Source organism: Epinephelus moara, chromosome 6 (assembly GCF_006386435.1).
Source record: "Epinephelus moara isolate mb chromosome 6, YSFRI_EMoa_1.0, whole genome shotgun sequence".
In the NCBI taxonomy this organism is placed as follows: domain Eukaryota; kingdom Metazoa; phylum Chordata; class Actinopteri; order Perciformes; family Serranidae; genus Epinephelus; species Epinephelus moara.
In genome coordinates, this window is record NC_065511.1 from 35,567,503 (window position 1) to 35,591,120 (window position 23,618).

A 23,618-nucleotide genomic window follows, 5' to 3' on the forward strand; every position below is an offset into this window, starting at 1 on the left:
TAAGATATGGATTCTGAAATGTTGGATGTAACTGCATCAGATAGAAAGACGTGCCTCATTTATTATTATCTAGATAAAGAACTCTGCATTGAAGGTATCACAGAGTGAAAGTGAATAATGATACACAGTTTAAACTGTAATTTCGTACATTATGTTGGACAGTTTTTGGTATTTCCCACAATTTACTACTTGGCAGGACAGGAAAGTCCCTGAAACAGCTTGCAGCCTTTAATGAGTCCATGTTTAAACGCATCATAAAATGAGATTTCACTGCTGGTTTTACACACTGTTTTCATGTTGTGGTGCTCAGAAAGGAACTTTTTATTTTATCACATCAGACATGGATAACACAGACCAGCTGATATCTTGTGTTTGATAAAAAAAGGCCATTATATTGGTTCAGCTCTTGTTTTCTCTGTCTCTTATCAGGCAGTCCACTAATTTCCCATAAAACTGACAGCTGGTTTGGTTTCAGTGTTATTAAATTTGCAGCAGGAAGGGAAAAAACATTTCTACCATATCTCCCACAGCCCTTCAGAGAGGCCTGCGCACTCATTCACTCCATGCATCATCAGTCTGGCAGAGTTCAGCCAACATTAATTGGGCCAGTTAATTATCGCAGCTTAGTCGGAGGAAAAAGAGATATCATGTTTGAAAAGGTTGCGCAGCCCTGACCTGTTCTGTCACACGGAGATGCTACTGTACATCTAAAAATAAGGAAAAAACATCTTTGCCGCTTCGTATGTTGAAGTCTCCAGATTTTTTAGACCTCATTATGGAGTTCCTGTTAGGTTATGAACTTCTGATGCAGCTCAGCATTTGATGTGGAAGAAATATGGTTTCATACTTTGACTCATACAACTATATGTGTTTCATAGAGAGTTTAATTAACAGATATTAATTGTAGGTTTAATGGTGTGTTATTGTGATTGATTTGAATCACAGATGAGGTGGTAAATCTTACTAATCTGGTATTCTTAATTACTTGAATTCTTTGGGCCTGTATCACAGGTGTTCAGGTGTTACTAATATCAAGAACAATGGCTCTGTGCTGTTCGTGTTTTTCAGTGGGTCGTGATAGTGTGACAGTGAGTGGTCTTTTACCTGTGCGATTTTGGGCAACGTAATAGTGGTTTGGTATGAGGTCAGATAGATCCATCAAAAGGTCATAGTCTTGGCTACCAAGGGCGTACATTTTATTTCAACATTGGGGCACTCATATTAAGTGGGAGGCCTGGTTAATTTATAGACCTTTTTCCTGTTAGTGAACAGTATGACATTTGTTGGTGGGCGGGGCTTAGCTGGAGGCAAAACTATGCTCCACAGACATTAGCTAGTGCTAGCTAGCAAGTTCTGTTGGCTTGTTTTAGAAAATAGAGGAAGATGATGTGAGTGGTGCATTCAGGAATATGCATTCCAAGTGCCGGAGTGCACTCTGGCACAAACTGGAGTTATCCAGAGGACCGAGCGGAGTGAATGTGAGATTAACTTAACTGTTTGTTGCTCTATAAAGAAACTAGTTCATACCCATTGGTAGCTTTGTCACCTTCTACCTATGCCAGTCCTCAATGCCTATGTGCAGTTTCACATAAATTGACCACATCAGTGAGTAGAGAAACGTGAGACAGACAGAATGACACACTGACAGTTTCCATGATTATGTACAGCATGCCATACCATGACTTAGTCATACCAAAAATTAGGAAAAAAAAACAACAACATTGGTCCACAGGGGGAGCCACAGCGATCGGTCGCATTTTAGCCATTTTTAAGCATTTTTCTGTTGTTATAGCGCCACCCAGTTGCCAGTTAGAGTTAAATTTCTCCAGTCACCTTGAGGCGTCCTGTTCTACATATCTACCAAGTTTAGTAAAAATCCATATGGCGGTTAGGCCTAGATAAGAAATGAGCTCTCTAGCGCCCCCATTTTGTTTGATGGGGTCAATAATGGAGGGGTCCCCTCAGATTATGTGTGGTCATATGCCTACAAAGTTGCGTGGTGATCGGTGAAACCCTTGAGATGTTATACACCTTTATGTGATGAGCCACGCCCTCCGCAATATTCATTGCCTTATAGAAGCTCAGTTTTAGTAAGTTTTCCAACTTTTGCCAAGAGGGAACTTTAGATATTGGTCCCTAGATTATGTTCACCGAGTTTCATGCAGATCGGTCAAACTTCCTAGGAACTTCCTAGTGTTTTTCAAAAAATTCAAAATGGCAGAAAATCTATATAACCGGAAGTTATGGGTTCTGGCAAATTTGTTCCTCATGAGGAGAGGCATCTCTGTGCAAAGTTTCATGTCTCTATGACATACGGGGCATGAGATATGCCCATTCAAAGTTTGCAATTTCAATCAGTTGCTGTCGCGCCCCCCTTTGGCCAATTGATGTAATATTGCTTCATTCGCACCCTCCCATGACCCTCTACCACTGTGCCAAATTTCATATGGATTGACCAAGTCAGTGAGGAGAAAAACGTGGAACAGACACACAGACACACAGACAGACAGACACACAGACAGAGTTTTCATCATTATAGAGTAAAAAAGATATAAAGCTCCGTCTCTTCGACTAACAGGGCTCTCATTTTAGTGTAGAGCATCAGACTGAAATTACGAACGCACCATGTCAGGTCACTCACTCTCCTGAGGCCTGTACTACGAAGTAGGATTTGGAGTTAGCGAGCTAACTTCAGGGCTAACTCTGGGTTTTCAGTACTACAAAGCTGGTTCTCTTTTTAGCGGGATAAATCACCGTGGTAACTAATGCAGAACAGCTACCAGCCTGTCAGCACCCCGACCTCTGACCAGTCAGATCACTGAGGACAGAAGTATCCACAGAGTCTCAGGTAAAAAAAACCCAGTAACCTTTAAACCATATGAAGTTAGAGGTCAGTATAGTAGAATCATTTCAGGGCTCTATTTTTAATGGTTTTAAAACAGAGCTTCTAACAAACACAGATCGTTTCCACACTAAACACATGATTTTAGCGGGATTTTAACACAAAGCTATTTTTACACTCTGATTCATCACTGCAGCTCAAAATAACTTTAGACACCTGTGTCATGAGGACTAGAAAAACACTGCTAATTGGCTCCCGTTATTAAATGCAACATTTAGATCAGATAGACCTCTTCAGTGATTAATGGGGCTACTTTTCCACCCTTTACTTCAGCAGCAGAAACAGTCTGATGTTACTCTAAAGTGTTTTATGTGACATATTCAGAGTAGTTTCATCATCATCCAACTAAAGAGCAAAAAATACTCTATACTAATGTCACTTATAGCCTGGTGACACCTACACGTAAAGAGTACTGTTTACACCCAACACCACTGACATTTTACTGTCTCGCACTCGCAGACACTTTAAGTACCGTTTCATCACATATCATATTAAGTACTTCATTCATGGTTCTGATGATGTTGCTTGTAATTAACAGCCCTGCTTCTTTCACATGAACGCGCTCTTGGCTGGACAGGAAAACCCAGAGTTGACTGAACTCATTGATGACCAGCTTTGTAGTACCGGTTATCCACACGGACAATGTGACCGGTAAAGCCAGCTAACGAGAAGATATCCTGGGTAAGTTGAACTGGCTTCGTAGTACAGGCCTCAGGACCATGAGTGTTACTTGAATAAGTAAACACTGACCAACGGGACCAGACTGGCCGACCCGTATGCTCTCACTCAGTGGATGGATGATGTCACAGGAAGCTTTGTGGTTGGTTACCATGCCAATCTTACAAAGGAGGACGACACTTGATCGGTTTCCTCCATTTTGTTTTGCTATCAAAGCTAACGTTAGCTAATGTGCTAAAAGTTAGCATTGCGGAGAAATCCAATATTCCTCTTAATCCCTCCCCAGTTTCTGGCAGTGGTGGCTGGTATGCGATAACATTTAGGTTTTGAGCCATGACTCCTTCTATTCTGGGTCCCAGTAACACAACAAGACGACATTTTAAGACTCCCGTGTAGCCTACAGTCCTTTGTCATCATGACGTTGGCCCTAAAAGGGTCTATGTCCACAAATTTATGGTGGATCAGTCTTTATATGTGAAGGAAAACACAAAATTCAGGCAGGTAAAGAATGCTTTGGGTATCTATAGCTAATTTTCCCCTTCATGACAACTGTACAGGGGTTGACTTTTTATGTAACTCGCCTGTTTACATGTTATAAAGGCTTAAAGTTATGCATAATTAAGGGTGCGGCCTCACAGAGTGACCCCAGAGGGAAATTTTGCTGCTCACAATGGATCTTTTCTTTTTCCCATCAGAAATAAATCAGCTTCTTATTTGGAGATGATTAAATTTTGATCTGTTTCTTGTAAACCCCCATCATAAGACACAAAGAACACAGTAGGTCTCCATAAATCATTTATTTCTTAACCATTACAATCAGTCTCATCATTAATCATAAGATGGAGCACACACACAGCAGTGACAGCAACACTCACAGTGACACCAACCAACCAACAGTCATGTGTTATTTACATTTACACACGGCATGATGTGTCTGTGGTACTCAAATTCTGTGCATTGATTATACATATGTCATGTTACAGGTAACATGGTGTTGGTGTTTTACTTTCGACCTATGTTCAATAGTCGGCAGGGAGTCTTAAAAGGATTCATGTTGGTCTCCAGCTACATTCATTCACATATATGAATCATTATTTGAATACATCATGCCATCATGCAGCTTGTAAGACTTGTAAATCAGTCATTTTCAAAGTGGCATCACATAAGCCAGGACCGTTGATACTGGCACACACGGTTGCCGTGTCGCCCCGCCTGTCGTCGAGCTCTCGAGCACAGGGTTGTGGGTCACCTGTCACCCACCCTGAGGCTCCTGAAGGACCTTGTGGTCAGATGTTCCTGCAGCAGGGCTTATTCTCCTCCGTCTCTTCTGCTCTGTTGTTCAAGGACACAGCGCTGATCGAGCCCCGAACAACCTCCTTACTGCTCACCTTCCTGTGAATCTCTGTGGCAGAAAAATAATATACATTACATTTTCATGGGAAAATGGTGAGCACATTCAAGTTCAAGGTGTTATGTTAAAGTTTGTGTAAAATTTTGGGGGATATGGTGCTGTCTCACGGTAAATTGCAGATTGAAACCAGTTAAAAGACCTCCCAGTTAGAATTCCTTCAGTGTTCATGGTTCAGGAGGTTTTTTACCAGGAGCCATATTATCCACAAAGGTCTCGTTCTCTCCAAAACAAACTGAACCAGTGATTTAAACCAGTAAAGGGGAACCCAGCTAGGGGAAGCTGAGGCAATGACTCACTTATAATGATCGTTAACGTATTATTTGACTGTAATTCTACATTGTGTTCTTACATTTTATCACCAAAATGATGTGGCATTTTGAATTTTGGGACCAAAACCCATCATGACATGCTGCTATAAACAGAAGACAGACAGGGCTTCAACTCCTCTTGTGGGTTTGTACAAAGCAGTGAGAGAGGTACAGAGTGGGAAGTCAGTACATCAGGTGGCAAGCTTGACAGGATGACTTTAAATTAGGGAAACTCAACTTCCTTTGCTGGGGGGCTAGTTTTGCAAAATGACAGTGGGTCAGTTAATGAAAAACATTAATAATTAATAAAAGTAATTAGCCTGGACCTTTGTCGGGGGATCTGGGTGATCCTCTCTCAGAATTTTTTTTTAACAAACAAGCTCTATTTTGATGCTTTTACCTAATTTAGATTCAAATGTGAAGAAATGTATTGTCATTGTGAATTAGAAAATGGTCCACCCTATTGTGGGTCAGATTTGGCCCACGGGCTACAAGTTGAGCATCACTACTTTAAAGCATACATGGAAATGAAACAGGTAAAAAGAACAGGGTATAAGATTTACCCCCATGTGGCTCAACTTATCCTCTCCCTAGGCTTAATTTACCCTTCATCGGGGGCAAGTTAAGCCAAGAGACCACGTTACTTTGGAAAGTCATATTTTGTGACACTACATTCTCACTCCAACCTCGTCACATATTGAGATTTGGTCATGGACTTTCCACGTCCACATACAACGTGAAAGGTTCGGTGTGTTGGTTGTTGACGTTCTGGGACACCGTGTCAAGTTCTGCCTGTTACATGCATTGTTTTCTTTCAACATACAGGAAATTTACTGTTTACATACAGTCTCTTTCAAAATAAATGCACTACGTCAGTACAACACCACAAATTGACTTTTTTCCCTTCAACAACAAACACACGTGGTTGGGTTTAGGAAAGAAGAACATGGTTTGGCTTTGGAATCTTACAGGATGTGAACACCATTCTCTCGGGTGAACGACAGTGTTTGTTGGACCCATCCAGCACCCTTCCTTCCCACCCCAGTCAGACTTTTGCCGCCTTAATGCCGCCAGGCATCATGCTGATGCTAAAGGACGCCTTTTTTGTTGGTTTCTGATGCCGCAAGTCACTGCCCAAGCACTGGATTCGGACGACTTCGGAGTGAGACCGGGCTCTTTGTAAACTATTAATTTTAGATCCAAAGTGATTCTTTCCAGGGAGGCGCTACATCCTGAAATATATGTACATATTTTAGTTGGAGACATTACTGTCATGCCCTCACTTTAAAGACCCCTCAAGTAAAACCTCACTCAACTCATCCTGCTCTCCTCTGTGCTAGAATAAAAAGAAGCTGCAGTGTTTCCAGACTTTGAGAGGAAAAAGTAGCACAAGTGCAAATAATGCACACATTTTGATTAGAAAAAGACAGCAACACTTCAAACAAAAAAATCTGTAAAGTTGTTCGTTTCCAACCAAAAACCAACCGGAGGTGTTTCCTCCCAAAGCAGTCAATCAAACAGCTGCAGCGGGACCACCAAAGGTCACGTTGAGCCCGACCTTTTCCAACCCTCGACTTTCCTCAAACCTCCATGAGCTCTGAAGAGAGGGAGGTCTGCCTATGTGAGGTTAAATTCAGGGTCACAGGGTGGAGCCGTATCTCAGCATGTTAATGGGTGAATGTGTGTGTCCACATCATTCATGTGTCTTCGGTGGAGGGAAGACAAGGAGGGTGAGACATGCGAGGGAGCAAACTGGCAGAAACCCACATGCAGACAGAAAGAGCTGGGGCTGGGGGATGCTGTATGGCAGCCAAACATGCCACCCACACAGTTCATAAACTGTGACAACCTTATTGTTAAAAAGAATATGCTTCTCTTTGTATCTCTGCAGATTTGGATGTGAACAACAGATTTACATAACAGCTTCTAACAAAGTGGGAAAAAGTGAAATACATTAAAATTAATTACCTGCTAGGACGTTGTTGAAAGCTGCATCCACATTCGTCGACTCAAGGGCAGACGTCTCCAGAAACAAAAGGCCATGCTTTTCTAGATGATACGAATAAGCTGTTAGTTATTTTATGCATGTGTCACTTAAAGCTGCATATTCCAAATCACATCACATTTTTTTGGTGTGAGTTTCGGAGGGTTTGAGATGTCAGCCGTAGATATGTCTGCCTTCTCTCCAGTATAATGGAACTAGATGGCACTCAGCTTGTGGTGCTCATGGTGCCAAAAAATACACTTGAAAAACCCAACATCAATGTCTCTTTCCAGAAATCACTACCTGGTTACTCAAGATAATCCACACACCTTGTTGTGAGCAGTTTCATGCAGGAACTATTTCCTCTCTACCGAACACCTGCCAATGGTCTCACTGCACCGAAAGAAGTGTGCATCTACTGCTAGCTCACCTAGCACACCTAGTTACAGCTCAGCTGAGGACGCCATTAACGTTTACATCTCGCACTGCCATGAGAACAAGCATCGTCCATGAGTAGATGCACACTTCCTTCTGCAGGTGATATAGTTAAGTTGGAAGAAAATAGTTCCTACATGAAACTGCTCACAACAAGGTCTGTGGATTATTGTGGGTAACCAGGTCATGATTTCTGGAAAGAGACATTGCTGTTGAGTTTCTAAAATGTATCTTTTGGTGCTTTGAGCACCACGAGTGCCATCTAGTTAAATTATATTTGAGGGGAGGCTGATATCTCCAACATTCAGCAACTCACATCAAAACAAGCTAGACTGATAAATGCACTACAGGTAAGAGTTAAAATAGAAAATGAATGAATAAATGACATGACATGAGACACATCGACAGCCAAATTAAATTCTCTATAATCATCATAAGTTTAGTTTCCATTCACTTATTAAAAACACTGACTGCAATGAATTTTCTGTACAGAGTTAACACTTTGTACCTGCGTAGTCTTTTGCCTCCTCTGTGGGCACGGATCTCTCTGACTCCAGGTCAGTCTTGTTGCCCACCAGCATGACCACAATGTGGGGGTCAGCGTGGTCGTACAGCTCCTTCAGCCAGCGCTCCACGCTCTCATAGGTTAGGTGTTTGGTGATGTCATAGACCAGCAGGGCTCCAACTGCACCTCTGTAATACCTGTTGGGAGGAGATTGACTTTATGGTGACATTTAGGTATCTTTTTATGAACTTGTTAGCACGCAGTTGCTTATTTACACATTTAAAAATTACAGAGCAACATTATCATCATTTGGTGCTACCCAATTGCCAGGAAAACCTTAAGCATTATACGTTTATACATTGAAACTTGTTTCAACAACAATGTGATTAATGTGTGGTTGGGTTTAGGTGCAAAAAGTACTTCATTTTGGTAAAGAAAAAAATCATGTTTCGGCTTAAAATACCCAATTTTGGGGGCACGATCCCAGCAGGAGAAGCAGCAATATGTCTGTAAAACACAACCGTTTTTTGTGCCACTATTCCAGCAGGAAAAGTTGCAATGTCTTGGTAACAAACATCTGGTTTTCGAGCCTAATAAGCAGCTGGAAAAACAGCAATGACTCGCTAAATCACAACTGGTTTATATACTACATCACTTTGATAGGATACGTATGAAAATGTAATGTATTCTTGGCTTGCAGAAATGTACAGTGCCAACGTTTTCTTCTGGTGACTGGACTGTTGGTGTCATGTTTTTGGTCACCTGATGAATTTAAGCCCAAATATTTAGCGTCCTTTTAGCTCTGTTTTGATCATCACCAACTCCAGGGGGAAATATCTGGCTCTTCAGCTGATAGACGCTCCACTATGTTCACCAGCTGGATGCTAACTGTATCTGTGTGCCATTTGGTGCTGGGCAGCTAGCATAAAGTGTTTTATTTTAGCGGCCAAAGATGACACTATGAGAGCAGTGAGAGCTCCGCAGAGCTGATAGACCTGCAGAGTTGGGTGACATTCTCTGTGGGTTCATCACTGAGAGTAACCCCCTTTCACAGAACACACTGGATCCATTGTTAATACAAAAATAGTGATTAAGCATTGTCCTGTCTTCACAGAGAATAAGCAGTGTCTCCTGCTGTCAAGTGAAAAAAAAATGTAATGACTGACGATTGCTCTGAAGTCATGAACCAATCAATGCTTCCTTCACAGTTCCATCTCTGCTCCCCTCTTCCAGCAATATAATTAATTCCGCTTTAATTGGTTTTAGCTGCTTGTTACAGCACAAATGAGAAATTCCATGGGAGTGAGAATTTGCGTACTGGAATAAGTCGGCAAGTAATTACTCAGAAAGCCAAGCCGTCAGAAAAGAGCTAATCCAGCGGTGTAGCATATCCTCAGATTTTTCCATGTCTTAAAAATAAAATTGACATGGTTCTATTGTTTTAAAACCAGTTTCCACACTGCTAATCCTTCTAGTTTAATTAAAAAAAATGAATCAGGAGCACCCTCAGATAGAAGAGAGACCTGCTGAGGGCTGAGTGCTCAAACAAAGGTCTCTACTCTAACCAGTTGGATTTTGGGACCCGAGTGCGTCAACTGTGTTGAAGTTGCAGTTGTCGGGTTCATCCCACAGGCCGTGAGACTTCTGACACTTGAGCTCATCACTTGTCATTCTACCATTATAGTTTTATTTTACCATTATATTGTCACTTTTCCTCAAGAGTGTAGTTTTTTTTTTCTGCATCTATTCATGGTGGAAACGTCATAGTACGTCCTGCTTCGATCATACATAGTTACGTCTTCTTCTTTTTGTTTTATCGCAGATTGCAACCATCGCTTTTGGGGTCGCAAACTGCTACCAACTAGAACCAGAACATGAAGAAGCCTCTTGGATGAGAGATGAAATGTCTTCAAGGAACTCAAGCAACTCCTACGATATAGCACTTAAGAGTTCTACCAACTACTTTACTGGAGTACTAAACAAATACTAACACCATTAAAATGTTTACATTTTACCTGTTACCAGATATTTTGCCCATTCTTGGGCAATTTTTTAACACATTCCCATCCTAACTTGTCAAATACCGCCATTTTGTCAGTGGATCTACACGTCTAAATATGACTCAGAAGCCCTTTTTAGATAGGAATTGTGCAAATTTGCAGGAAAGCCCAATCGGTCTTTTTTCAGCATTGGCAGTATAAAAACAAAATCGGGGAGTGCAGCAAAATGCCGCCTGCCTACTTTTGTTTATACAGAATGCTCCTTTTTCAGGGGAATGGGGGGCGTGAGCAAGTTAACAAAACGTGTAGCTCAGCGTATGACGTAAACAGTGACGTGGGAGGGAAGCTGCGGCTGGTCAGGCGGCGATTCTCCCGAAAATCGGCCCGTTCTTCACCATCTCCGTCATCTGACAGTTAATGGCCTCTTCGTTTGCGAGGACAAGGAGGGCGCGCAATTCCTTGTCTCCCCAGTTGCTCATCTTTACAGTGTCTGTCAGGTTTGTGTTTCCCTCTTGCTACTAGCTGCTCGCTAATTCCTGCTATCAGCTGTTTCCTGTTTATCCACCGCCAGTGGGTCGCACGTGCGGCGTCATCAACAGCCCCTCCCGTTGCAGAAGGCCGCCTTGGTCTGTTTAAACTAAAAGAGGTCCACCTATACGACTACCCTACGAGGCGGAAAATTGGGCACCTCGGATCAACTTATCATTCCGCATCTGTGTGTCTAAATGCTCGCAGCTGGCCGGCAAAAAGGCCCAACATTTGCAAAAAATCTGGCAGTGTAAAAGGGGCTATAGTCACCCTCCTGTGTTTGTTTTGGACATTCAGGGATGGCGTGTCAATTTACGCTTGTTACATACAGTGTCTTTTCAAAATACACCTCCGTTTTCACAGGAAATGTACCGTTTCTGCTTGTTAAATGCATGCAGTCTTTTTCAAAATAAACTTACAACATTGGTAAAACCCTGTTTTTAGGATTATTTTCATAGGTTTATGCAACAAAAGTCCGTGGTTAGGCTCACAAAAAAAAGAAAAACCCATCATGGTTTGGTTTAAACTTCACACGGGAAACAAACAGCAGGCTCCCAGGTGAAAGTCCGGAGTTGGTTTGACCCATCCACCACCCTTCCTTCCTTCCCTATATGGACTTTCTCGCTCTTTAGATTACGGTAGTTGCCAGGGGCGTTACAAGCTGCCACCACCCATGAAGTGTGCCTCTGTGCATCCCGGTCTGACGCCCACGTCCACTGACAAAAGCGGTGGTATTTGTTAAGTTTGGAGTGACAACAGGTTGCAATTTTAAAATAATTGATTTAAACAGTGCTCCTTTTGTCTGTATTTCTTGTTTGCTCACTGTACCAGACTTTACACATTATTATTAGATATTTATAATATTTATAATTCATCTCAACATCTTCCAATTGAGGACAGGTGAGATTTGGCCCTTTCTATTGAGACTATAACACTAAAATATGAATCAAACTTTAACCAGGTCAAGCAAAAGGCCCTGAGAAAGAGCATAATCCTGTATTCACTGTAGTCTATTTAAAGATAGTGTTGCTACCAATAGGTCTTTTCATGTACATTATGTGCACTAAAGCTAATACACAACTTGGTTCAGTGCCATGTGAAATGGCAACACGTTACACTAAGCAGGGCCCCCAAACCAAATCTGCTTAGGGCCCCCAAAAGTCTAGGGTCGGCCCTGCAGAGGGCATTGTTACGTCTAGGCTTCGAGTTGCATTCTAGCAGTTGGTCAAAATAATTAAAGGTCCTCTGCTACTTTCATGTTGTTATTGGCAGGGACAGATGCACATGTTATAAATTTTAAGGGGGATGTGTTCCCTGCACCCTCCCAAAAAATCTACGCCAATGTTTTATCTTTATATATAACCTCTGTGTATATATATTACTTCACATCACACACTAAGTGCCTGTTAACATTCAGTTTATTTCCAGTATTGTTTAAATTTATGTTACTTTATTTTATGTTTACATTCTGGCCCTCTATTTTATCTTTCAGATTTTGCTTTTACTTCCGTGATTTTATTGTTTTTTAAATAGATATTTAATGAGTGTTGTTAGAGGGTGCCTGAGGCCTAAGATTTTCATTGCTTCTCTGGTACTGTTGCACATATGGTAAGAATAAAGAGACTGAACTTGGAGCTGACAGGAGACGAGAATGTGCTGATTGTTTTTCAGCTAATGTGGGAGGAAACTGTAAGATCAGTGCCTGTCCTTGCTTGTGTTTTGGCTGATAACAGCACCACCTCAATATGCCGACATACAGGTTGCTCAACTGGCAACAAAGCAAGCATGAAGTGTTGATTTGAAAAAATAAACTGCCTTTAATTTCAGTGAGCCTGTTTGAGAAGAAGTGCGGCTTTCAAAACGGTGCATCTGTTCGTTCGTTTAAGTTACTTCAGCACACATAGGGCAGGCTCTTTATGAACTTTTATTAGTCACAAAGAAATGAAGCAATATGAACCATCATCTTTAGCCACTAATTGAGACTTTTAGGCTTAGTTACTCAGTGTTGCACTGACAACTGTTTCCAATAAAACACCAAGAAGTTGTGCAAAAATAGACTGTTAGATTTACCAATAATGTCTGTTCCTGTTGTTTGACGTTGTGCTGCTACTTGCTACTTAAAAGAATAGTTTAACATTTTGGATAATATGCTTATTTACCTCCTTCAGACAGAACCAGACTCGCTGTTTCCCCCCGTTTCCAGTCTTTATGCTACGCTGAGCTAATTGACTGTTAGCTGTAGCTTCATATTAAGTGTACAGACATGAGACATGTATCAATCTTGTCATCCAACCTTCAGCAGGAAAACAAAAAAGCATATTTCTCTGAATGTGTGCATATTCTTCTAATGCATTAAAGTTACTTAAATTATTTTCCATGAGGTATTTTCTCTTTACTTGTTGATCAAACACAGCCACAATTGCAATCCTTGTGTAATACGAAGAGATGTCAGTTTCTTTACTCACAGTAAAACCATTAAGTAAGACAACCGCAACAGATGTTGCAATTTAAATCAAAGGCTCTCTGGCTCTTACATTCCCAAATACCTTAATAGGACTAAAATGGACAAGGTCAGAACCGCCTCTGCCTTTGGGTCGGTGTAGGTAGACAATCAGTAGGTGAACTGAAAGCAGTTCAGACAGTTTAACATAAAGTAGGTGGACTAAAAATGTAATATTTTATATTAGAATAACTGCAGGAATGCCTTGAAAATCTGTCATAAAGCAATGCAACAAAACAAAACAGATGTGCCCAAACAAAATAAACATATATTCCATCAGTGTGTGTGTGTGTGTGTGTGAGAATCTATATAGTGATGGGTGTTGCACTCACGCAGAAGTGATGGCCCGGTATCGCTCCAGCCCAGCCGTGTCCCAGATCTGGGCCTTGATGGTGAAGCCGCTGAGCTGCACTGTCCGTGTGCTGAACTCAACCCCGATGGTTGTGCGACTGTCATGGTTGAACTCGTTTTTGGTGAAGCGGGACAGCAGGTTGCTCTTTCCTACTCCAGATTCTCCTATTAGAACCACTGCGGAGGACACAAACACAATTTCTTAAAGTGGGTCAGTTGTTGCAAAAACTAAACCCATAGTGTCTTGGATAGAGGAGACAAGACTCACATTCACAGAGCCTAACATGAGCCATTCCTGTGCGTCCACCTCATCCTTTACAGCCCTTCTTAACAGAGGCTTTTAGTCTAGGTGAGTCTTTCTTGGTTGCCCCATATAACCTCATTCTTATAAGACTGGGGGTAATTACACCACCGGGGATATGAGATCCTAAACAGCTCCACACCCTCACGGTAAATGAGTTAATTGTTTTAACTGAAGCATGCAGAGCAAATAATGCAGCAAGAGGACATGTTGAGTAAAATACTGGGGAAAAATGTGGGTTGGTCCATAACCATGGGCGGATTATAAGACGATGGGTCCCTGGGCACAGATATGCACAAGGCCCCACCACCTCTCCTACCCAGGAACAAGACACAGGCTTTGTGTTGCTTTCTTTGTGGTTGTCAGCATCTTTTTATTGTTTTGGTGTCTCTTTGTGGTAATGTTGTGTGTCCCTGTGGTTGTCTTGTGTTTTTTTCAAATCGCTTTGTGTCTCTTTGTAGTTTCTTTGCATCTCTTTGTAGTTGTTTTGTGTCTCTTTGAGGTCATTTTGTGTCTCTTAGGAGTGTTTTTGTCTCTTTCTTTGGTTGTTTTGTTTTTCTCTGAAGTCGTATTGTGTCTCTTTGGCGTAAAAGTATGTCTTTTTTGTTCGCTTTGCATCTTTTTGTAGTCATTTTGTGTCTCTTTGAGGTCATTTTGTGTCTCTTAGGAGTATATTCGTCTCTTTCTTTGGTTGTTTTGTTTTTGTTATGTGTCTCTTTGAGGTAAATGTGTCTTTTGTTCGTTCTGTGTCTCTTTGTAGTTGTTTTGTGGCTCTTTGAGGTATATGTCTGTTTTTTTAAAAAAAAAAAAAATTGTTCAGTGTCTTCTTGTGGTTGTTTTGTTTTTCTTTGAAGTCGTTTAGTGTCTCTTTGAGGTAAACGTATGTCTTTTTGTTCGTTTTGTGTCTCTTTGTAGTTGTTTTGTGGCTCTTTGAGGTCATTCTGTGTCTCTTTGAGGTATGTGTGTTTTTTTTGTTTGTTTTATGTATCTTTGTAGTTTCTTTGCGTCTCTTTGTAGTTGTTTTGTGTCTCTTTGAGGTCATTTTGTGTCTCTTAGGAGTATATTTGTCTCTTTCTTTGGTTGTTTTGTGTCTCTTTGAAGTCATTCTGTGGCTCTTTGAGGTATATGTGTGTTTTTTTTTATTGTTTTGTGTCCTGTTGTAGTTGTTTTATGCATCTTTTTATCTGTGTTGTGTCTCTTTGAGGTCATTTTGTGTCTCTTAGGAGTTTATTTGTCTCTTTCTTTGGTTGTTTTGTTTTTCTTTAAGTCATTTTGTGTCTCTTTGACATAAATGTATGTCTTTTTGTTTGTTTTGTGTCTCTTTGTAGTTTATTTGTATCTTCTTATAGTCATTTTGTGTCTCAGGAATATATTTGTCTCTTTACACCAGATTACTGATTAGCACTGAGGATCTTGTGGAGCCTCTGTAGGCGATCCCAGCATGCACTGGTGAGATGCCAATTCTAAAATACACTTATGGTTTTGTTTATTTTATATTTATTTAGTCAGCGAGGAGTGACGGTGTCAAGTAAAGGAAGCAAAGCACAGGCAGGAGTGAAACCCGTAGGGCCAAAAATGTAGCTGCAGAGGTGGAGGACTTCACAGTTGGCATTTTGAAGATTTCCTTTTAGTTTTCTTTCCTGCATTTGTCTGCAATTTCCCCAAAATTGGCTCAGAGCATGGTTTAAATTTATCACGGATGCTGTGCAGCACAAAGATCACTCATGCCTCACTCATGATCTGCGTTACTGATGTTTAGGAAACCTATTTTAACAAAACGGAAGGACAAATTTACTGTAATTTGTATTTCTTTTTCCACATTTGTCAACTTTCCTAGAGGGGGAGGACACACTTCCCCCTCTAAAGCCTTTGGGGCAAAAATCTCTCACAAGTGAACCTTTGTTTCAGGAAATAAAACAGTCTCCTACAGTGTAAGGTGATTCCAAATCAGGTGGAACAAGTTGAGCTGCCACCTCCTTTTATCTTGGTCAGGAGAACCTTCCTACTGATCAAACAGGACGGGAAACAACTCAGACACCCCCTCTGTACATTTCAGTGACTAATGTTTGGGTTTCAGTTGTTAGTGGTTGACTCAGAGAGAAAAGAAGGCTTGGCTTAATTGGCGCAGATAGGAAAATATGACCACACTGTGAAAACACAGTGGCGCTGGGATCTAGGACTGGATAAGGCAGAGTCACAGCCTAATGCCGAGGCGTGTGAGCTTGTGAACACAGATAATTCTTGTGACATTTCAGCAGCCATTAAATATAGAGTAAGGGTGTGATGAGGGTTAAAAGAATAGTTTGATATTTTGAGAACTACCTGTTTTCCTGCCAAGAGTTAGATGAGAATGTTGATATTACTCTATGTCTGTAAGCTACAAGTTTAGCTTAGGTTAGCATAAAGATTGGAAGCAGAGGAAGACAGCTAGCCCGTTGCTGTTCGAAGATAAAGACAAAAGCTCCATCCACCAACAAAAGTAATTAATTAACACATCTTTTAAAAGGGGCTCTATTCGAAATTCAGAGGGTATGAGTTGTCTGTACACAGTTCTCAACATGGAGGTGGCAGCTAGCAGCTAATTGCACTAACTCCATAACAAAACAAAACAACTGCAACAGTACTGACAGAGCTCAGCACCAGAGCCATCCCGATATCAATGGTAACTGCCGTATGAGATTCAAAATTCAGAACGTATGAGTTGTCTGTACACAGTTCTCATCATGGTGGTGGCTAGCAAATAACTCCATAAACAGAGCAAAACAACTGCAACAGTGCTGACAGAGTTAAGTATCGGAAGCATGGGAGCTGTGCAGAGTGGCGGCAATGAGCTAGCCAGTAGGATACACACACGCACTAACATGCACACACGGGCAGACCAGCTAACCACAACACACCCCAGAGAAGCAACATAATCTCATCCCTACACATCACATTTTGCAGCATAGGCAGAAGCCACAGACGTTATTAAGACGACAATGAGGGCAGCTTTTTGCGCTGTATCTTGATGTAGAAGGAGTTGGCGGTAAGAAGGTTGATGGCTATGTTTAGGCAACAAAACTACTTGGTTGTGGTAAGAAAAAGATGGCGAATGTGGCCAAAAAACATCTGACTTTGAGCGCCACAAATGCAGCCAGAAAAGCAGCGACATGTTGCCAAAAAAAACGAGTGGCACAAATGATTTCAGAAAAGCTGCGGCGTGTCACTTAAAAACACCCGGAGTGCCACAAACACCGCAACCAATGTTGTTGTTTGTTGGTCTCGAACGCCACTCATCTGGGTCAAAGTTGTTGCTCTGAGCGTCAAAAAATGACTTGGACGGTTTTATGCAGGAGTTGGTGGAAAGCCCGGTGCATCCCACACAGACGTTAAACGGATGCCAGGGCCACTGCCCAAGTGGTAGGCCTATATTTTGACACCCTGGGAGTGGGACCACGCTGGAGGAGCTCAGATTACAACACACACAGAGGCAGAGTGACTTCATCCTCTGCTCAGGACACCATTACTCCACTTTTTACATAGGAAACAGTGGTTTGCTGCTGTGTTGCACGACATGATTTTGCCAAGTGGGACATGCTCCTGGATCAACATCCCACATTGCAATCCAGGACCGACACTGCAATCAACCAATCACAGCCCTCTGACATCATCAGTGTGCTGCTCCTGTGGTTCTATCAAAATTCCTTTTTTAAGTATACAATTGGTTACTGAAAACAATCTCACCACAAGATCCACCATAATCTTTAACAGCTTTCAATCATGTTACATGATCTTTATCTGCAGGTGGAGTTTGCCTATTCGCTCTTTATTTGCTGTTGAAGATAATGTGGTAAAATGCCAGAACAGTTACTAAATGAACACTGTGATGAGACTGTTTTCTTAACTTCTTTCTTTTCCAAGGCCGAGATCGAACCTCAATCTTTAAAAACAAGTCACTGAAATGAACAACTCTTTGACGACCAGGTAAAGCCAGAACAGCCAAACCAGAAAACCAGGTAAACCAGAACAGCTACTAAAGGGACCTTGCTGTGAGATTGTTTCCGCAACGTCTGTTTCCAAAGCCAAGACTGAACTTCAACTCACAAACCATTTACTCATTGTTCACCAGTAACTCAACCACAAATTTGAATAAAGCTGGTGAGCACCTGCTGACTCCCATAAAGGCACGAGCACAAATGACTCTGCCCCAGTTCTTGATTTACAGTGTGTTTAACCTAAAGTCTAAAGTCATGCCCAAGGAATGTTTTACAAGCTGCTCTACTTTTGCTAGTTTTAGGTAATTGTTCACTGTGCTGCTTTTTCTTTCAGTGGGTGAGGTGAGACGGCCTGTTCTCCCCCTCTTCTCCTCCACTACTCAGTAACTTCTTATGCAAACAATGCCCCTGGTTTCTATGGCGATGACAGGACAAGAGGCCTTCAAGCCTGGTTTGTTGATTTGGAGGAAGAACTCGATGCGATGCAGTGAGGATTAAATTTTCCTTTTGTTTGTTTTCATGACCCTCAGGACTGGAAATGTAACTTCTGTGCTGTACACAGAAATCCTGGTGGAGACCTAAAATGACTTATGAGTATATCTGACGGAGCAAAGTTTAATTCTGACAAGCTCCATATTCATTTATGTCCAATATTTAATATTTAAACACATTATAGTTTGCAAAATGAGCATTATTGAACATGAGCATATGTTTCTTAGTTTGCAAGTTAACTTTAGGTACTTGGTTACTTAATTTAATGCAATATCACAGAGTTGATGAATGAAAACCCAGCAGAAATGCTTTGCCTAGAATAAACTCATTGCTGCAGCATTCCCGCTACCATGACTACTGTCACTTTACCTTTATGTACTTTTACTTACTGTTTTTCACCTGCTTACATCTCTGTACATCTTTGATCATCTTGTTACAAGGCAATGCTCTGTTGGGAAACCTTGGGTCTTGGCATTTCTGTGGATGCCACCTGAGACACTCCACCAACCCAAACACCTGCATTTACATGACATTAGAAAAAAATCTACTTATTGTGTTAGTCCGACTGAAATCGTCCTAAACCGAATTACTAAAAGTCGGACTAACACACTCAGATAATGCGATTGGGAGTCAAATTGCTCCTGCATGTATACAGCCAATCGAACTCAAACTGGCCGAGGTGATCGGCGCATGCTCCAGTGTCCGCCCCGAGCTTTGACCCAGAAGTCAAAACCATTAAATGCTTAACAGAAGAAGAAGCCGGTAACAACATGGTAAAAATCTACATCCAGAGCCTTGTATGTGTCTAGCTGTGTCTCCTCGTGCAGAGCTGCAAAGTTGTCCACCATGGTACCAGTTAGCCACTAGCTAACTGTAGATAACTAGTCTGTCAATTGGTCTGGTCAACTGGAAAAAGGTCCAATACTAACAAGCTGAACGGGGGCATTTCACCACCTATGGTAGCGGAGTAGGACATGCTTTAGTCAATAAACTGATTCCCCTCCCTTGCTTGTATACTGGGACAAGGACAGTAGTACAACCAAATGGCCTAGCCGAGCTATAACCGTAGTTTGACTTAACTGTGCATGTAAACGTACTGACTGTTGCAGATCAAGTGTCCCCCTTAATGGCAACGGCACTCCCTGATGGTAGTGCCCCCCAAAGCAGGACCAAGCACTATGCTACACCGCAAAAACTACTCAGATATGTCCCGAGGAACGTGACAAAGAGCTCAAGGCGTCAACCTGGCCTCCAAATTCCCCAGATCCTGATCTGATTGAGCATTTCTGGGATATGCTGGTACCCTAGGGGTACCCCTGATCCATAGCGGGGCCTCCTTGAATCGGGCTGACCTGCCAAGGCATGGACACAGGACCTCTGGGAGGTGTCCTGTGGTGTCTGGGATCGGGGTGTTGGCAGAGGATCCTTTGCGTCTTGTAGTTTGAGAGGTCGGGTACCAGCATGTCCCACAGATGCTCGATCAGATTGGGATTTGGGGAATTTGAAGGCCGGGTCGATACCTTGAGCTATTTGTCACATTTGTCGGGCCATTCCTAAGCAGTTTTTGCAGCGTGACATGGCAACTTGTCCTGCTAGGGGGCACTGCCATTGGGGAATGCCGCTGCCATGAGGGGGTGCACTTTATTTGCAATGGTGTTTAGGTGGTTCTGGTACGGCAAGTAGCATCCTCATGAATGCCAGGACCCAAGGTTTCCAAGAACAATGCACTGTAACAAGATGATCAATGTTGCCCACTTCATCTGTCACTGGTTTGAATGTTTTGGCTGACTGATGTATATATACTTAATATACACTGTAATTACTGTACAGCTGTCTACCACAAATACATATGATTTGATTTTATATTCTATATATGTTATATTTAATGTCTAAATTTTAACATCTGCCCTACTTTATGTCTTTAATCCTCTTTTTTCACTTGCATGTTTTTCTTTTAATTCATATTTATTGAACATTGTTGGAGGGTTGAACAACTCCTTCTCTGTAATGGCGCATATGACAACAAATAACAAGACTTTTCTCCCACAGTGTGTCCATGTACAGTGTGTGTAGGGTCGACAGCGTGCAGGCTTACATTCCAAGCAGCTCTATAGAATCAGATTTTACTGATTAGTTTCTCTCAGTTATCAGTGAATCGCTAGGTGGAATGAAAACCCCCTCATACCTTCGAGATACTACAGCACCCACTGCTTACTGTAAGAGCACTGCAGCAGCAGAGTGAGTTTATTCAGAGATAACAATCAGTTTGTTCGCCCATTCACAATTCACTGGCGAGAAGAGGGATCCCTCGTCTGTTGCCTCCCCTGAGGTTTGTTCCTGTTTGTTCGCCCATTAAAGCAACAGCTCGATATTTTTGTAAATAAGCTTAGCTGCTTTCTGGCCGAGAGTTAGATGAGAAGATCAATACCACTCTCATGTACAGTAAGTGTGAAGCTACAGCCATCAGGCAGATAGCTTAGCTTAGCATAAAGACTGGAATTAAGGGGAAACAGGAAGTAGTGAGGTGAAACAGTCCTGCATATAAACCTCCAAAAAACCACAACTTCATTTTCATTTTTCCACTTCAGTCTTCGCATAAATTAAACAAATGAGGTATAATGTGTTAATGTGTGAGCATTAGAGGTGCTGTAGGTGAATTCTGTGACCTCTAGACAGAGCCTGGCTAGCTGTTCCCCTTTGATTCTAGGCTTTATGCTATGCTATGCTAAGCTTAGCTAAGTGTAGTATCAATAGTTCATCTTTCTCTCAGCGAGACAGCAAACAAGCGTATTCCCCAGAATGTTGAAATATTCAGTTTTACATTTTCATTCTACCCTCACTTGTGAACAGGGGTAGAAGCTTTCGAATCTTTTGAAGCAAAGCGAAGCGAAGCTTTGGATTTACTGGTCCATCTACGTCCCAACCCTCCCCTAAGGTCATGAGCTCTGGGTAGTGACTGAAAAAATGAGATCGCAGATATAAGCAGCTGAAATGAGTTTCCTCCATGGAGTGGCTGGGCTCAGCCTTAGAGATAGGGAAGGAGCTCGGACATCCAGAGGGAGCTCAGAGTAGAGCCGCTGCTCCTTTTCATTGAAAGGGGTCAGTTGAGGTGGTTCGGGCATCTGATCAGGATGTCTCCTAGGCGCCTCCTGTTAGAGGTGTTCAGGGCACGTCCCACGGGCAGACCCAGTACACACCGGAGGGATTACATATCTCATCTGGCCTAGGAACACCTCAGGGTCCCCCAGGAGGACCTTTCTTCTGAACTACACCCACCAACTTTATCACTGCGTAGAAGCAAGTGTGCATCTACTGCTAACTCACCTAGCACCACTGAGCTAGCTAATGTTACAGCTCAACTGAGGAGGAGGGCATCTGTGTTTACCTTTCACGCTGTCACAAGCACGAGCCTCTCATCTGTGAGTAAATGCACGCTTCCTTATGTGCCGTGATAGTTGGTGAGTGTAGTTTGGTAGAAAGAAAATAGTTCCTGCATGAAACTGCTCACAACAAGGTGTGTGGATTATTTTTAGTAAGTGGGTCATGATTTCTAGAAAGGGACATTGCTGTTGAGTTGTTTTTAATGGATTTTTTTTTGGCGCTTTGAGCACCACAAGCTGAGTGCCACCTAGTTCCATTATACTGGAGAGAAGGCAGACATCTCTACGGCTGCTATCGTCAACACTCGGCAACTCACACCAAAACAATCTACACTAATGTACAGCACTACAGGTACAAGGAAAAATATGCAGTTTTGATTTTGGGGTGAACTATCCCTTTAACTATTATGGCCCCAAAGCCCGTAAAAGGCAAATCTGTTACTGAATGTGTGATTTGTGAACTCATTAATACAGTAAGTGATGCTTTCAGATGGACACAGTTACTTTGGCTTCACCATTCACCTGCAGTGCCTTTTATCAACCCGGCACTTTGCACCCCAAATGTCACATCACATGCACCTGAACCGAGTCACCTCTCTGAATGCCTTTCACTCCTCGGGAACATCTGCTAGGAGCCATCTGGTACCTTAACTAGCTGCGTTTAAGAAATGATTACTGTGTCATGTAGTAGGCAGAGTGCAGGATGAAGAGACTGAGTGGCACAAGCTGGTACTTTTCAAAGAACAGAGCAGAGAACAGATAAGTCCAGCGCAGATGCACTGTCAGTACTTCCAGCAATCACTGTATTTAGGAGAAGGACTGTATGAGTGATGCACTTTGTCTTTTGTCACTGACACAGGGCTTTAAACCAGACACTTGCTTACCATGTTGTTCTGCGTGGCATGCAACAGATAAGCAGGAATTAAAGTACACATCCTGGTTTCAACAACACCCTGTACTATGCATGCTTATTGCTTACTCACTCAGGCACAATATACTGGACTACTTATGGTTTATTACCTTTGTAATGATGCAGCTCACCTGAAGTGTTTTTAAACTTGCAAAACACCAACATACATTATTAACCTACACAGATGACTGAACTGTAAACACCCATACACATAAGATCAGACTATCAGCTGTGTATTACTGTGTAGTGTGTATTATAGTAAGCTGTGTATTACTGTGAATATATTGCATTCTGTTGCTGCACAACACAGTCCTGTTCCTTTAAGTTAATGATAAACAAGGAAGTATAATGTGAAGGACAAAGGACCATTTCAGAGTCATCTCTTCACACACTGTAGAGATGCACCTGAGGATTAGATCAAGTAAACAGAACATGCACTCACCCTTAAAGACAAAGTTGTAGGCCTCATCTGACCCCATATTCTGTCCATTCAGTGTTGCCGCCCCTCAGTTTACTGCCGTCTCCAGCACTCACAGCCTGATTACAGGATGTAAGACGACACTGACTCACACCACAGAGCCCGCCTGCCCCCTCAGATCCTCAGGCTTCAGGAAATAAAATGGCTGCAAGATATGTTTTGACACATGAATGCTAGTCGCCAGCTCTCTGCCCTTCGCTACCCTTCCCTATCTGAGTTAATAGAAAGCTGGCTTGTTTGAACAGGGCATGCTGAGTGTATCCAGGTTGCTCTGCAGCAGCAGGCGGGGCTTGTGTCAGGGAGTGGTGGGGCAGCTGTGGAGGTGTGTCTTGGAAACAGAGTCAGTGTAAGGCAGGTTGGACAGGTGGGGCGACTAGCAGGTGAGGCTGAGAGGGGTTGTCAGGCGCCTCCTGCTGGACCAATCACATTACTGCAGCCAGGAAGCAGGAAGTGAGTCTTGCTTCATCACTATAAGGGAAAA

The 23,618-nt window shown here is 42.2% G+C and overlaps 1 protein-coding gene across 1 annotated transcript; it reads right to left on the reverse strand.

Annotated features, from left to right (window-relative positions):
* Positions 1-4,362: 4,362 nt before the first annotated feature.
* Positions 4,363-23,405, reverse strand: rab25b (RAB25, member RAS oncogene family b). The gene is made up of 5 exons (XM_050045959.1): positions 23,102-23,405; positions 13,584-13,779; positions 8,227-8,420; positions 7,268-7,348; positions 4,363-4,982 (listed from the first exon to the last, which is right to left on the reverse strand). The coding sequence occupies exons 1-5, from the start codon at positions 23,136-23,138 to the stop codon at positions 4,867-4,869; spliced, it is 624 nt and encodes a 207-aa protein (XP_049901916.1). The 5' UTR covers positions 23,139-23,405; the 3' UTR covers positions 4,363-4,866.
* Positions 23,406-23,618: the final 213 nt, after the last annotated feature.

Excerpts from the sequence above, each read along its gene's own strand:
- rab25b (XM_050045959.1), bottom strand. The coding sequence starts at position 23,138 with ATGGGGTCAGATGAGGCCTACAACTTTGTCTTTAAGG. Across the intron at positions 13,780-23,101 it reads CTACAACTTTGTCTTTAAGG|TGGTTCTAATAGGAGAATCT; the intron begins GTGAGTGCATGT and ends TGTCCTCCGCAG. Across the intron at positions 8,421-13,583 it reads TACCGGGCCATCACTTCTGC|GTATTACAGAGGTGCAGTTG; the intron begins GTGAGTGCAACA and ends TCCTCCCAACAG.